This window comes from Glossina fuscipes, unplaced genomic scaffold (assembly GCF_014805625.2).
Source record: "Glossina fuscipes isolate IAEA_lab_2018 unplaced genomic scaffold, Yale_Gfus_2 0, whole genome shotgun sequence".
Classification (NCBI taxonomy): domain Eukaryota; kingdom Metazoa; phylum Arthropoda; class Insecta; order Diptera; family Glossinidae; genus Glossina; species Glossina fuscipes.
The window spans coordinates 283,009-300,075 of NW_023998414.1; the positions used below are offsets into that span (position 1 = coordinate 283,009).

General features: G+C 34.0%; 1 protein-coding gene across 5 annotated transcripts in view; it reads left to right on the forward strand.

Moving 5' to 3' along the window:
- The first annotated feature begins 16 nt into the window (after positions 1-16).
- The window catches only part of LOC119641103 (uncharacterized protein DDB_G0286447-like), a 78,647-nt gene continuing 61,596 nt past the window's right edge, over positions 17-17,067 (forward strand). For 2 of the 5 annotated variants that reach the window (XM_038039552.1, XM_038039582.1), the window contains exons 1-2: positions 810-1,969; positions 12,212-12,259. In XM_038039552.1, the coding sequence (XP_037895480.1) occupies positions 1,216-1,969; positions 12,212-12,259 (802 nt within the window). In that variant the 5' untranslated portion in view covers positions 810-1,215. Of the gene's footprint in view, positions 477-809; positions 1,970-12,211; positions 12,260-17,067 lie in introns of those variants that run through there. The other 3 variants (XM_038039559.1, XM_038039568.1, XM_038039577.1) reach the window with 3 other exon arrangements.

A 17,067-nucleotide genomic window follows, 5' to 3' on the forward strand; every position in this document is an offset into this window, starting at 1 on the left:
AAAAAAAAAAAAACTAAAAAAAAAAACAAAAAAAAATTCAAATAAAATAAAAACGTCAACATAATAATTTACGTTTATGAAGTCGGCTTGAAAACCTTATGCGTGTGTACATATGTGCGTGCGTGCGTGCGTGCGTGTGTGCGTGCTTGCTGCATTATTGACAAAAGTGCATTATTGTTATTTCATTTCAATTACTTCAATTAACAGAAACAAAAACATAACAAAAAATTGATATAAAAAAAAATATAATTTTAAATTTGATTGCTCTACGGCATTGAAGATCAAAGTTGATTTGCTTTGCATATGCGTTTAGCAAAAATTGTTCGATTTTCAAAAAAAAAAAAAAAGAACAAAATTATAATAATAATTGTCAAATAAAATAAAGCAGAGGATACTCTCGTGCATTCTTGTTTAAAATATTCAAGAACACACTTTCACTTAGAGTACCGTATTTGTGAGCTTGATGGCGGTACCTTGTAAGGAAATTTCATGGCATATTGTGATTTGTTTATTAAATCGTTATGATTTTCTCGCTATTCACCTTTGTTCGATTGTCGTTCCGTTTAGATGACCGGCTATATTCGAAATAATGTTAAGATTCTTTACAAAATATTGATCGTTTTGTTAATCTAAATTCTCGAATCATTTCAATCATTCGTTAATTACTTTCACTAGGCCCCAAACATTTAGAACTGCGTTAGACTAACACACAACTTTCCGTCCCCCCTCTCTCATTTTCTCTCACTGTTTCCCTCACTTCCTTTCGCTCTCTCTCTCTCTCTCTCTCTCTCTCTCTCTCTCTCTCTGTCTCTCTCTCTCTCTCATTTTCCCGATACGTTCGATAGACTTAAGATCGATCCTGTCCTATTAGTAAACCAAAATGAATTTAAGAAAGGACATGGCAGCGCTGCTTTTTATTGTAACGGCGAAGAGTGCATATATGGATTAAGCATCCAAATGAATAATTTTTAATCCGCGTTTATTCATTTTGCAAACAGTATCTTCGGGAATTGAAATCGCAATGAGAAGCGTAGTTCTCATTCTCTCTCTATTGTTCTTCTTCTGCTCATTCGAATCTTTTAATTATATTTAAGTTTGTATCTGCTGTAGAAAACGAAAAAGTTTAAAAACATAAAATACTTTAAGGCAATCTCAAAAGAAGTCTTCTTATTTAAAGAGTTTAAACAAAAGAAAGAAAGAAGGAAATATTGAAAAATGCCTCAACGTTCACCATTTGCTATACAAGAACTTTTAGGTTTAACTAATACAAAAGCAGGGGCAGCAGCTGCTGCCGCTGCAGTCATAGCCACACAAAACAAATGTCAATCAGCAATAAATCAAGCACGAAACGATACACGTATTACGGAATTATCACCTTTATTATCATCATCGTCATCCGAAACGATTTTCAACGCGACAGCGTCAACAGCCGCTAACACTGTCAATGGGAAATGCAGTCCGTGTTCGAATGGCTCTTTAACGCCGCCATTACACCGCCAAACATCGCCAGCGGGTAAACATCTAAAAACACCGTCAATTTCAAGATCAACAGCAGTAGGAGGAAAATCATCGTCATCGCCATCGTCTTCAATACAAATATCGACGAGTTTGTATGCGTCTTCATCGCCCAGCTCTACGGCATCGACAACGACTATCTCAAATCCAACCTCACCCAATAACAATGGCAATGAATACCAACAGCAGCAACAACAACAGCAACAACAACATCAAATGTCTATGGCAGCTGCTGCCGCCGCTTCACGTATGGCCTATTTTAATGCCCACGCTGCGGTAGCGGCAGCATTTTTGCCTCACAATTTAACGCATGCACATCATACACAAGCCCCAGCCCATCATACGCACTCTGCTATACAGCAGCAACAACATTATTTACAACAACAGCAACAACAACAACAACAACATGTTGCCGCTGTTCAACCACACGGGCATCATTTGTTACATACGCAAGGTAAACTAAAGAAACTAAACTAACGAAATAATTATTAAGAGATTTAAAAAAATTATATATATAACGATAAAGAGTTTAATCCAAATAGCGGTTAAAAACATTTACTCACGCCTCTAATCGCATCGCATTTCTAACGCCATATAACCCAACGCCCAAAAACGTATCGATGTTTTTTTTTTCACGTACTAGACTTTAAATTATGTGATTAATGTTTTCTTTTCGTTTTTTTTTTTTTTTTTTTTTTTTTTTTTTTTTTTTTTGCTATTTGCTCTGACTGAAATGTGATCCAGAGGATCGCTTCATAGAGAGCTTAAGTAACTGCTTAATGGATTTTTACGCCCGCGATATGTTCGATTTATTACCACATTCGTGCATTCATTTATTCATATAACACATTTCTTATATCAGCCTTTGTTGCTTTTATTCCCTTATTCTAAAGCAGAGAATTCGTTATTTGCCTTATGTTTAGTTTAGCACATCACACCGACTATCGATTTTCTTTATCCCGATCCCTTAACAAGTTAGCAAAGCAATAAACTTTATTGGGAAAAAGAAAAAAAAAAAAAAAAAAAATCGCACTTGATTTTTAAGTGCTTAGACTTAATTGTTGTGCTTTACTTTAGAAGGTGTGAACTCACTTTTGCTTTATGAAAAGAAAACAAAAAAAAAAAATGAAATAATGAAAAGTTATAAAAAAAAAAAAAAAAAAAATACTCTAGAATTTGCTACGCAATCCAAAATCTAAAGCCGTACATACGTACGTCCATGCAAATTGAATTAATGCGTTTGTACAAAAAAACAAAAAAAAAAAAGAAGTCAATTAAATACAACTCATTGCAAAATATTTTAAGTGGCTCTTTAAAGGGTTAATTTATGCATTAAATAAAATCCTATAGTAACAATAAAGAGAAGTAGGTGTTAAAAGTGTAAAAACATCATAAAAAAAAAAAATAAATAAAAAAAAAAATAAAAAAAACAACAAAATTGGTTTTATAAATTATTTATGAAATTTTTCATTTTTTTATGTCAATTAATTGCGTTTTTTATTTGAGAAATAAAATTAAAATAAAAATTAAATTATCCTTACCATGAAATACATGTTTTTTTTTTTTTTATTAGCTTTTCTTTTCTTTTTCAATTTAATTTTCATTTCTCTCCCTCTCCCTCTCTCTCTGTCTCTCGCTTTCTATCTCTCTCTTTCTATCTCTATAGCATTAGCGGGCGGTTGCATGTTTTCTTTTTTCTCTAATATTCAAAAATATTTGTTATGATATATAATAGAACGATTTCTTCCTTTTTGACAAGGAAAGCCATTACTCGCTTTATCACTTTATCGCGTCATCCCTTCGTCTATGTGAAGCCAGCAATTTTGGCCTTCCAGCATTTATGGTCTGTTCCAACCAACACCAAAAAATTTGACTTGAAGTTAAAGGCGTCACTTGACCAATTCTTTGCTAACAGTGAGGATCTGCTCTTCCCGAACAGATGTTCAATCGTTGTAATGTTAATTAAACCTTAACGTAAGGTAATAGCATTGAAATATGCTAAATAAAAGCCACGTCTTTTTTGCATCTTTCCTCCACTCTTCCTCCATCAAATATTTGTATTCCCCCCCCTCCCTCCCCCCTCTCTGCTCTCTTCTCGGCTTAAGTTTACAAATTCATCTAAATCGATAAAAAAAATATTAAAACCTTCCTGTTCATGCTTGGCTGTATTTTTACAGGCGTGTTGCGCGACTCGTTTGATATGTTACAGGAGATGGTTTTTTCTTTTCGTAGCATCAGAGAGCAAAGTGCTTTCTATACTCTTTCCTATGCTCTGTTTTGCACTGTGTCGTGTTCGTTTACGCAAAGCTTCACGGAGGGATGGAGAAGATTGCGGCTTGATCACTATCCATAAACCCAAGTGAATGCTCTTCCTCTCACACGGATTTCTATTCTCTTCGATTGTCGGCGAGCGTATATTGTCCAAATATGCAAAATGCACTTTCCGCTCTTCATCCCGTTATTTTCGACACTCAAAGGTTCGTTCATGCATTTAAAGGTACGTACGCACCGCGCAGAAACAACAATGATCGCCTATTAATTTGGTTCATATGGAAAATGGTGCAGCGGTCCTGGCATCTCTCCACCAAACAGAGTTGTTTACTCGTCACTTAACAATTAGGAACATACCTGAATCTCTTTCTTCAAATCTATTGCGATATGCTGGGCATATCGGTGCAGCACCAAAATAGACTGAGTTACTTGGACACCTCTTATATATAATAATAGCTTGAGTGAATGTCGCCAAATGAAGGGAAGGAGGTATACTTTAGTACGATTGATGTTATCGGCAGCGGCCATTATCGTTGTCTAGACAGCAACTTTTTTATATCTGATATTTTTTCATAGATATATCGCGCTCTAAATGATCGCGTACAGGCAGATATTTTATCGGTCCATATTTTACTATACTTAACTCTTGCATTAACAGCTTTTAAGTTCTCCTTTGTAAGGTGCGAGTGCTTGCATGACAATAGTGCCTCCTATCTAATAATCTCGGCCTGAACGTACTCTATATTCTGGACTCGGTCTGTAAGAGACTAACGCCTACATTACATAGAGATTATAGATCTTTTTCAAATTCTTAAAGTTTCAAAAATATTATAGATAGCCCTTAAGTATTTACTTTATGAATCAATAAGACTTTGGATTTTCCATCCAAGTTACTTCGTCCATGAATGCAGGGACAAGCTACAAAAAAAATTATGCTGTAGACAGGTAAATGCAATATGTAACATATAGAGGGACAGACATGTTTTTTGAAGTGATTTTAAAAAGCATATCCGATGCCAGCCAATACTGGCTGAAATGACTCGAATTAATTCGAAAAGGGTAACAAAGTGAATTGCGGGGCAAATATGCGTTATAATCGATTCAGAATCATTTTCTAAACCGATTGATATGACAAAAAGTCGCGTCTGTCTAGCGCCAAGTTATTCGAAATGTTGTCTGAGTAAATCAAGGCCAACTTTGTAACAAGAAATTCGACAATTTTTGTATTTTTTTTTTGTCATTTCTTCGCGGGTCATAAAAAAAATTCTAACTGATCGGCTCTTCAATAAGAAAGACTCAAGCAAACAAGTCAAGGGTTGTGCTGAAAAACAATGAATTTATTCGATGCGAATTTTTACACGCCCCCTCGTATGCTCGCGTATAGTTTAAGGATCAATTGTTTCCTGCTAATGATGTTTCTTTGTTGTTTATCTTTTTCCTGTTTTTGTTTTTTTTGCTTTTTTATTTTTTGATTTTTCTGCAAGACGTCGATTGATATCACCTTTTGATATATCTTTCACTTTTGTCTTTGGTTAATTAATTATTTTGATCTGAATGTGAAATGAATGATTTTTTGAAAAATCTCTTCTTTTTTTGTTTTTTATTGAAAGCATTTTCATGTTGCATACATATACCGAAACTAGCGAAAATTCAGGCAAAAAGAGAATGAATGCGAATAAAGCCCTCATCAGCTATTGTTCTGAATTAATCAGTTTTTAATTATTTCATCACTTTGAGTGTTTAATGAAATTAAAATAAAAATTTTTTGGAATAATACGATCTCTGTAAGTCTGTTTAGTTTTATTTATTGTGTCAAGTAAAATATCAAATTACCTCGAAATTTAGGTTCAGTATAAATATGTTTTAGATTCAAGCTGTCATCGTTGCCCTTCCAAAGAGCTTTAAAATGAAACGACAACAAAAAAACAACAAATAACAAGCAACAACAACAAGCAACAACAACAAAATAACAGGCTAATAAATATTTAAATGAATTTACACTGGCGAGCGAAACAAATGCAGTTATTTTATTTATATATATATATATATATATATATGTACGATTTATATTAATTTTGCAAAACTAATTACTATGAAAACGTACACATCTATCGATTGAATTTGGCGCGAGTGCATACATGTGTGTATCTGTGTGTTCGTGTGTTTATCGCATTTCGCTTCTTCTTTTTCTTTGTTTTTTTTTTTTTTTTTCTTATATTTATATTTCAAAAATATTTGCATAATTGTTTCGGCGAATACTGAGACACACACTCGCTCGAACGTGTGATGGTTTAATTGTTTTATGACAATCGATGCTAAAAAATGCTTTTATGTGGGTATAAGCATGCAACTGTTCTACATTTGCAACCCTTTCCATTCACAAAATTATGTTAAAACAGAAGTCTGTCTCTCCTTTTTTTTTTGCTTATTTTTTTATTTATTTTATTTTATTTTTTTTGGTTTTTTTTTTTTTTTTTTTTTTAATAAAAAATTGGAGTTTTTTTTGTATATTTATGACTGTGCGTATGCGTGTGCGTGTGCTTGGATTCATTTCTGCATAGTGCAGCAGCAGCAGTAGCAGCATCATCATCATCATCATCATCATCATCAGTACATAACGACGACAATCAACGCCTTAAAAAAACAATGACAGGAACCCGAGGAAATTAGCGCGCTTGTCTGTCAAATTTAATTTTACTTTGATATGTCACTTGTGTATGGTGGGTACACGAGTACTTATATAACAAGAATTTTTCTTTTCATTTTATTTGATTTTATTTTATTTTCATACTCACCACCCTAATTGAAGGGAATATACTAACTGTGGCATTCAATTTGTGCCGTTAACGGCATCACTTGATCGCGTTGCTAGCATGGTTCGCGCGTTCACGCTTAAATTCCGCAAAACGATATCGAAAGAACGACAAACGCGAAATACTTATCATGTATTCTTGAAAACTTGGATAATTTCCGGAAGAAATCTCGCTTACGTTCAGCTTAGGCCTAACACATGCAAGTTGTACCATTATTTTGTTCTACTCGAAAATCGCTCAACACGTTAATTATTTAAGACGCAATGCTACAGGCTATAGAGTATCGAAAGTTCGTTATAAAGGCATAGATAGCTTTCTTATTGTTTCGTATTATTATTATTTTTTATTTTTTTTTCCCACTTACCGTAGGAGCTTGTCTTCTAAGCATTGTTGTTGTTTATTGAGGTCGATAATACTATACGTAAGAGAGAATATTTTCAAATACGATGCACTGAACCGAGTCGCGCCAGTTGCCGTTTGTAGGCAATTGTTGCGTTCATCTTGCAACTGAATGAAAAGAAAACGTTTCGCAAACGCATCAACATTCATATGAAAGCGCAACGAAACCACCAAAAAACAAAAGAAACCGCCTCACTGAACTTGTTGCATGGAAAGCTAATAAATAGCAACTGAATGCAGCAGATGCATGCAAAAGTGCAAGTGTGCCTTGTACAGTACGCTATGCACTTTAATGCAGATGTCTTATATAATATATGTCGAAATAATTGCAATCAATTAGATTACATAACATATACATATACATATCGAATGATCGTCGCACTATATTACAAAATGCCAACTATATCACCCTTTAGTAGGTATTAACGGTTTCTTCGAAACAGTTTTGCATGATTTGCTTAAGACTTGATATGTGCGTATCACGTGAATTGAATTTTATCTGCGCCTCACTGCTGAAACAAAATGAAATCGAACGATGACGTGTTGAAGAGATTGCGATAAGGGGCGTAAATATTATCGCAAAACGGTTATCGTCCTACATAGATCAAATTGCACAGCGACACAAACGGAACGGAATTGCGCCTCATGCATGGACTGCTTGAACTGCATCAATTTAAGACTTAATTCCAAATCTCAATCATTACCCGCACAAACACACACCCCGTTTGTGTGACAGATCTTTGCAGGTCTTTTCGAACGCGCGTAAAGGCGACATGAAAAGAAGCCTATGAGAAATAAAATTCAGTTCAGTTCTTCGCTAAGAAAGGCCAGAAATTCTACGATCATTACCTAAAAATGACAAACATTTCTCGATGAAAATAATTTGCATGACGACAGCCGAAAACATTGTCAACAATTGGATTGGAAAATTTAGCGGGAAAACGCTGAGCTAATGAATTGAAAAAGAAAAAAAAAAAAACAAATCGCAATGAATTGAGGTAAAGATAACGTGCTTATAAAAGAGTATAATAATGATAGAATATTTTTGCGGAACTCAAAGGCAAAGGAAATTGAGTCGTGAGACTCGAGAATCATCAGAGATGAATTGCAAAATTCATTCCGAACAAAAACATTGTAAATAATAATAAATTTCCTGTAAATAATTTGTAAATAGATCTCCAAAGAAATGTAAATAAAATCCATATCATCCTAGAACTCATAATTTCGTGATACGAACTTAATGTCGAAACGAGTTGAATACATAAACAATGTAAAATGACGAAAAACAGTTCACATAACAATATGTTTAAGTGTTGGTGAAAAATAATCCAAGAAATATTTTCCCCTTACTATTATTATTATAAATAAATTTAGCCAGAGAATAAGTTCGGAGAATAAGTTCTAAGACTAAAGTCTTGAAAGCACTAGCATCTAAGGCTTTCGGCTTTCGGCTTTCGGCTTACGGCTTTTATTAAAAACTCTACCGCCCTTGAGATTTGAACTCACGACCATTGAGTTGCTAGTCGAGACTCTTGCCTACTCGGCCGCTCAGGCGAAATTCCCCGTACTTTTAATTACTTTCGGATTATTCTGCATACGAAAGGATCTTCTTGTTGAGTTTATTCGGCTATTTTGCTGGTTACGTTGTGCAGCAGAAATCAATGACGCGTTTAGTAAACCACCTCAACTCTCTTTCTTTAAACGATTGACTTGTATTAGGAATGTCCGCAATTACATCTTAAAACGAATTAAAATAAAAGTTTTACTTAAATGGAGAATGAAGAATGGAGAAATTCTTTCGGGCCTTGCCAATCGAAGATGTGTAAGAAGATGTTTTGGACGAAAACACAAGTTAATTCGTTAAATTGTAATTGTGATTGAAAAGTTGACGTAAACGTAGGAAATTAATGTCAGAGATTCTCTTTGAGCTTTACTGTACATCCTCTTTAATTAAAACAAAAAATAAAATAAATAAAAAGGAAATAGAAGTGAAAATAACTAAATTTTTTTTTTTTTTTTTTTTTTATTATATATATATATATATATATATATATATATATTGTCTTGTATTTAGGTTGTGTGATTATTCATTCGATTTCACATATTCATCATCATTGTTCGTTATAATACGCGATGCAGAAAACAAAACAGTAACATTCTCACGAACAGAAATTAACATACACACACAGCACACAGCATACACCCATATGTATAAATGTATAACGTATGAAAGACCATCGTAAACCATAATTTCGAGTCATTGTGTGCCTGAATTGTTAAGCTGCACAAGTGTTGTTGGAAGTAATTAGCGTACGAACGGATTAAAATGATTTCAGCTCAGGTTGAATTGTTATTCCCATCCATCGCAACTTGCCATCTGTTAATTTTAAAGTGTTTTTATTAAAATTTCACAATATTTTTTTCTCTGAGATTTCTGTTTTCCTCTTTCCTCTTTCCTCTCTCTCTCACTCTTTCACTGTCTCACACTTTCTGCATATGTGCATGTTTGTTTGTTTGTTTGTTTGTTTGTTTATTTGTTTATTTATTTGCTTTTATATATGTATCTATATATCTATCTTGATCTTCTTAATTCGGCCTCTGATCATGTTTAGATAAATTAGTTGACATTATGCAAAATGTCATTCAACTCGTTTTTGTTATTGAATTGTTTGCTTAAACTTATTTCTTTTCTTCTCTTCTCTTTCCTTTTTCTTTTTCTGTTTTTTTTTTTTTTTTTTTTTTTTGTTTGTGTTTTTTGCCACTCATCGTTCAACTTGTCCTTAACAATTGTTTCAAAATTTTTAATAACTCGTTTTGCTTTTCAATTTAATTTTTATTTATTTAAATTAATATCTTTCTTTTTTGTTTTTTTTTTCTTTAATTTCTTATTGAATATTCAATAGCTACTTATAGGCGCGTACAAGGGTCCATATCTACGATGGTGTTAAATAAATGTTAATAATTTGATGTCTGAAACAATTCAAGTAAACAATTCAATGCCATTACTTTTCTTTTTTCATTATACTCTCTAGTGTATGCGTGCATGTGTGTGCGTGTTCCAATGAAAATCTATCAAAAATAATAACATTTAATAATATACATATAAAGCATATAAATTTGATCGATTCATGTATATATATATATATATGTATGTATATATATAGTGTATAGTAGTATTGTATTGGGTGCGCCTAGTTTGAATGAATGAGATTTCTATATATATATATATATATAGTGCGATTGTATGAATAAGTGATTCTTTTCGACCAAACATTGCTTTAATATGCAATTAATTGAGATTAAATGTTTAATTAAATCATTTGAAACGAAACAATACTTTATTACAACGTAATATAATAGTGATCGGTACTTCGCTCATTATTATTAGTTAAAAAAAAAACTGGTAAACTGATGAGCTATGTATATTCCGGGTTAATTCATCTCACGTTCGTATTATAAATCATTTAATTTAATTGAAATGCTTACAAATAAATATAAATATTGTAAACTTTTAAACATATATACAAAACTCAAAGCGCTTTTGAAGTAAATGGACGCGTTTTTATTTTTATTTTATTTTTTTTTTTTTTTTTTTTTTTTTGGTGTAAACCTTGTAAACCTTGTAAAATATATTGTGAGATCGTTGCGCGCCATTCCCTAAGGCTGGGGCAGCTCAGCCGGTAAAGGGAAGGAAACACAAGACATTTATATTCACAAAGACTCTTCGTTTATTCCATAATTATTTCTGCACTTTATCTTATAATTAACACGCGACTCACTGAGGGTCTATTCTCGATTCTAAAAAAACCCCTCACTCAAATAAAACTAATTATGGGAAAACCCAAAGTCTCTGGTGAAGGGATGGGAGTGCTAGGTTAAGATAGGATAGGAATAGCATAAGAATAGAATAGGGTTGGATAGGCTAGGTGAGTCGGCCATAAAGTTTCAGATATCCGGGCATCGCTGACGGGAATTATGTTTACTTTGTTGTAATCAAATTGCCATCATTTTCCGATATGATCCATAGGCCAAGAGTAAGAGCACATAAGCTAAGGGAGACAACCAAACGAATCAAACTAAGGAAACCTAGAATCTTAAGCTGCGGTATGGGGTCGCTGATCCTTATTTTTGCGTAAACTTTCATTTTAAGTGATTATAGTGAATGTGTGCGTCTCACCTTCGCTGATTGATATGCGACTATGATAATCTCAGACTATATATCAAATAGCGAATTTAAAAAAATTTTTTTTTATATTCTTACATTTGCAAATGTGCGCCGACGCAAATCCGGCAAAAATACTTTAAACAAATGAAGACATTATGCGCGAGCAAGTTCGACGATTAAACGCCATACACCGCTCGCCAAAAATTATCGCTTTTTGCCACACAAAGGCCTACTCATCTCGTGGATAACCCCATAAGTAAGAGATTTCGAAAATAGACGTGAACAGACGTGGTCCAAGCTTAGCATATTTATAATACTGTTCAGGTTTAAGATCTTTTTTATTTATCGTAAGGTACGAAAAATTAGTCTTTATTGCCATATAAATGTTTACATTTCGTGAGAACTATGGTAAGGATTATGAAAAGTGAACCAATCTGACATGAGCTCAGTGTAATAATAAATTGATAGTTCAAACCGTTGTTATGCCTCGATTTTCACTATTAAATATCAAAACAACATAAAATGATTACCGTTCGAAGGAACGTCGCAATCATTTGGTATCGCAAAGCGCAATTACTTTGCGATTTTCCTCGAGAGAGATCATAAATTGATATCTGCGTTATATAGTGATCGATGGGAAAAGTTGTTCGATCGAATCTACTTTGAATAACGTTCGTCGCTATGTTAAAACACGTCAATGTATACAAATTTTGTTAAATTGTCTAAAAAGTTGCGAACTCCAGGTTAAACAAAAGTGAACATGAACAGTGATCGGACAGACATAGGATACGCGGATGTCCAGAAAAAGCTTAAAGGAATTCGAAAAATAATTCCAAATCGACATATATGATGAAGGATAAATCAGTTCCTCTGGGTGTTATACATACATTTGCACAAATATATAAAAATGTATTGTACCCCAAGTAGTGTAGAATAAAGAACGATGCAAAAGAATAGGGACAAATTTTGATATAATCTCTCTCTTCTTCTTATTTTATTATTAATAATTTGTAAAGATTTCTGATTATGAACTTTTTCTTTATTGCAGGATTTGCACCATTAAAAAGCTATCCAGGCAACGGAGCGTGTTTGCCAGGTATGTTTAACGTAAGCAATACCCAAAAAAAAAAAAAAAAAAAAAAATTTCAGCAGAAATGAAAGATAATTTTCTTATAGTGTATAACATACAAATATAAATCAAATATATTTACAAATAATTTTGATACATATGTGTGTATATATATATGTACATATATATATATATCTCAGCGATCCCAAGAGTTGTGATTCGGTGGCTCAACTGGCCTTCCAGAATGCGGTGCATCTTCGACAGCGAAATTTGTCAGAACAAAGATTTGCAAACCACGTCTTAGTGCTGACGTTCTGTTCAGACGTCACATTTAATATTTTTTGTGCTCGTACAGTGAATATGTACGATTTCCCGAAAATGTGCTGCTTTCAATTTTCCAACAAAAACCGTTGCAGAGAATTAAAGAACAGCACAAACATGTAAATTTTTCCATAAGCCATCGCTTAAATGTCAAGTTGACCGTAAAAAAATGCAATTAAATCGTGTTTTGTGAAAAAGTGAAATCAATTTTCGAACAATTAAATAATACTTCGGGCATTTGGTTCTTTTTAAAAGCAAGCTACAGAGACTCTATACAGTAGAGAGTTGGTCAGCGTGAAACGTCCGTCTGTGCATCGATGTGACTTGGCGTAAACTAGACGCAACACCTTTTCTCTAAACAAAAATTTCTCGGTTTATTGTCATTCCGCATAAATAGGCTTCAACCCACTGACCACAGTGGGTTTATTGAGTCATACACAATAAACAATCTGAACTCTGGTGCTGTTTAGACCTCTAGTTTATAGGGATTGTCTAATTCGCTAGGGGGCGTGGGTTACGCTAAAAATAACCCACATGGCTTGGGTCACCGTGAGGTTAAGCCATCAAGGCAGGTACCCACGTGAAACCCACATCGCAAATCTGTCATTCCGCACAAACAAATATGTTGGACATCTCTGGTAGAACTGTTGCATTAACTTTTTCTTAATAATACCAGCGATATGGGTATCAAATAAAAATACTTGGCGAGTAGAATGCGCCAAATGAAGCGTACTAATTCTCAATTAATAATGGTGGGCGTCACAACGCGGTAGATAAATTTTATCGTATTCACTTTCTTATAATAATAAACAAATGCATGGGGCGTTTAAGATTTTTATGGTGATGGATTCTCACTTTGTCGTCTTTTGTGATTTTTCAACAAACTTTAATCATAATACCGTATGACTGCAATATAGCATATAGCGTAATTTGCAGCCCTATATGCACTCATATCTAAATAACCTACGGAAATCACAATGTCATAATCCCTGCAATGCGTAAGCAAAGAAGTGCGATTGACATAAAATAGTGAAGTATGTTACTTAACAGGTTAAAAGAAAAACATGTAAAAAAATTAAATTTGTTCGGGATCTAATCTTTTATACCCAGCACCCGTTTACCCCAAAATAAGGCAAAGGATGCAAAAGAAGAAGATTTTCATGCTCCCTAATATGGAATGGGCGCAGTTGATTTCTTCTATTTTCAAAATAAAAGTTTTTGCCGTAGAGTAATGGAGGCGTTATAGGCGTGTCCTCTGAAAAGTTTAGCTCAATTCCAAATTGTTTTGCAAATTTTTGAGCGATATCTTCATGTTCGCTGGCGGGAGACTGTTTACCACGAATGCTACAAACTTGCGCAAACAGACAGATGGACAGACAAGCAGACGGACATGTTTAGGTTTAATATAAATTTGAAACTGACCAAGAATTTGTATACTTTATAACGTTTTTGAAGCTTGTTTCTGCGCCTCGTAAAGGTATTAAAGAAAAATTACATTTTGATACACTACAACATTGGATAGGCGTGGTTAATTTTTCACATTTTTGTGTACAGATGCCACAGCATCGGCCATAGAATATACATTCAAATTTTTGTCCATTTATTTGCTATCGTTTATAAGCAATGAGGAAGAAATCAATATCTCATTCCCTTCCAAAAATAGAGGTGTTCTCAGGTGTTCTCATGGTGCTGTGGGCGTGCCCTTGAACCGATTTGGCCCATTCTCAATACCAATCTGCTTGCAAGAACTTTTAATATGCTTGCCACATGTAAAGTCGATAGCTTCATTTTTGCGATTAGAAGTATGTTTACAACAAGCATTACACAGACGGATAGACGACCAGACGGACAAACGGATATGCTTGGATCGATTTAGAATTTGATGCTGATCAAGAATATATACACTTTGTGAGGTCTCTAATGCTTCCTTCTGAGCGTTGCAAACTTCTTGACAAAAGGAATATACCCCACATACATCTTGGCCGGTTGCAAATTCGAAATGCACGTAAGCATGTTCGTCCAGTCATCTGAATGAAGCATGAAACTGGCCCGAATTAAACGAAGGACATGTCTACCGTACTACGTAAAGTAGGGACATCTCTGTTTTTCAAAAGAAATAAAATATTAGTTTTATGTCCATTACCCATACACCATAGCTGATTAGTCTACAAAAATTTTGAACCTACGTTCTATGGGCAATGCTGTAGTACGTCTGCAAAAATGGAAAAAAATTTACCACGCCTACTCAATGTTATAGTAGTAGTTATAACATAACTTTGCTTTTGAAAGCCTTTGTAACGCACGACAATAACAAACAAGTTCAAAGAACCCCATAAATTATATAAATTCTTGGCCAATTTCAAATTCGGAATGGACGTAAAAGTGTCCGTCCCTTCTTCTGTTCATCTGTTCGTTTGCGCAACTGCGTAGTATTTGTAGGGAACATTCTCCCATTCGAAAAAATGAAGAATTTGAAAATTATCCAATTTTTTTAAAGAACACGCCTACAACACCCACAGGTTTTTTATAAGAAAAACTGTGAACCTATACCATATAAATTTCGGCACTTATTCTGAAAATAGAGAAAATCACGCATGTCCGCCCGATAGTATAGAATATGAAAATGTAGTTTTTTACCCATTTTTAAGATCACGATAATAGGTATAAGAGATTCGATCACAACCGAACACACTTTTCTTACTTCTTATATTATTGAAATGAGAAGAGAGATAGTAAGAATGATGTAGAGAATGATTTACAAAAAATGATTCTGTACAGACGTCTTATTATTAACTTCCTCTCTCTCTCTCTCTCTCTCTCTCTCTCTCTCCCCCTCTCTCTCTCTCTCTATCTATCTCTCTTTCTGCATTTCTGCAGAAATATTCAATTATATTTTCTTTCTTTTTTATACCCATCGCCGAAGGATGAGAGGTATATTCATTTTGTCAAAACGTTTGCAACGCGCAGGAAGAGAGCTCGGAGTCCCCCTAAACTATATATATATTGTTGATAAGGTTTAAATTCTGAATCGATTTAAGAATAGCCGTCTGTCCGTCTTGCTAATGTCTGCTGTAAACATTCAAATGAAACTATCGACTTCAAATTTGGCAGAACTATTAAACGTTCTCGCACGCAGGTTGATATTGAAAATGGACTAAATTGATCGAAGGACACGCCTAAAGTACCATGTAAGCTGAGAACATCTCTGTTTTTCAAAAGTATCTTCATAACGAGCCGAAGCAAGTTTCACAAACCCCACGAGGTACATAAGCTCTTGGCCAATTTCAAAATTGGAAATGCATCGAAAAAGGTCCGTCTGTTTGCCTGTCTATCCGTCCGTCTGCCCAAATGTATCATATCTATGATGAAAATTCTCCCTTTAGCGAAAATGGACTAATTGAAATTTTTAAAAGGACACGCCTACAACGCCCACATGCCTATGCGACAAAGACTTTTATTTTGAAAATATGAAAAAGCAATCGAGCCCACTCTATATTATGGAGTGTGGGTTAATATGTAGTTTTTTTGCTTTTTTTGCCTTCTTTCGGATGACGGCGATGGGTATAAAAGATTCGATTACGATCGAATATAATTTTTTTAATTGTTCTTTCATCAAGTCGAGTAAAAGAGTGTAAAAGTTACCGTCTTTTTAATATCCCTACCATTGAGAAGGGGTTGAGATATTCCCTTTATTTATGTCCTGTTTTGTGTTAGCATTCGCTTTTCATCATTTGTCGGTTAATAAAAAATACAAAAAAAAAAAAAATAAGCAACCATGGAATGAGTAAAAATCGAGATCGAGAACATTCACAATTGCGTTTAGTGAGTGTTAATGACGCGATTTATCCAAAAAGAAGCGCAGCTAAAAACAAAAGCATACAACAACAACAACAACAACAACAATCTTGTACCCAAAAAAATAAATCTGTTAAATAAAATCTGTTTAAAAGCAGGCAAAAAGTATGTTAAAAAAATTACGCTTTAAAAAATTATATTCGGCAGTGGTCGAATCTTTTGTACTTATCACGTTTATCGTTAACTAAATTAAAAGCAAAAAAAAAAAAAAAAATGAAAAATAAAAGACTTCGTTGCACAAGAATGTTGCGTGGACGAGTGGATATACATGGACATTTTTTTGTTTATGTATGTTATGGTGTATGTGTATGACTGAGGAGGAAAAATCCATTTTTCTGTTTTATTTGTTTTTTTTTGCTATGGAAAACAGAGATATTCTCGGTTTATGCTGCACTGTAGGTGGGTGTTTTGTTCGATTTGGCACATATTCAATACCAAGAACTTGCTATGCTTTTGACAAACTTGAAGCCTATATCTAAATTTTTGCGACCGAGAGTATGCTTAATTCATGCATGTCCCACGGCAGAAAGATGGACATTTGCTATAGGTGCTGTCAACGTTTTGCGCAAATAAATATACAATCTTCGGTCCTTGTGTGATGGTCCCTAAAAGAATATTTTTGACTGAGTCATGTTAACGGGTAGAGACAATTTTTAAGC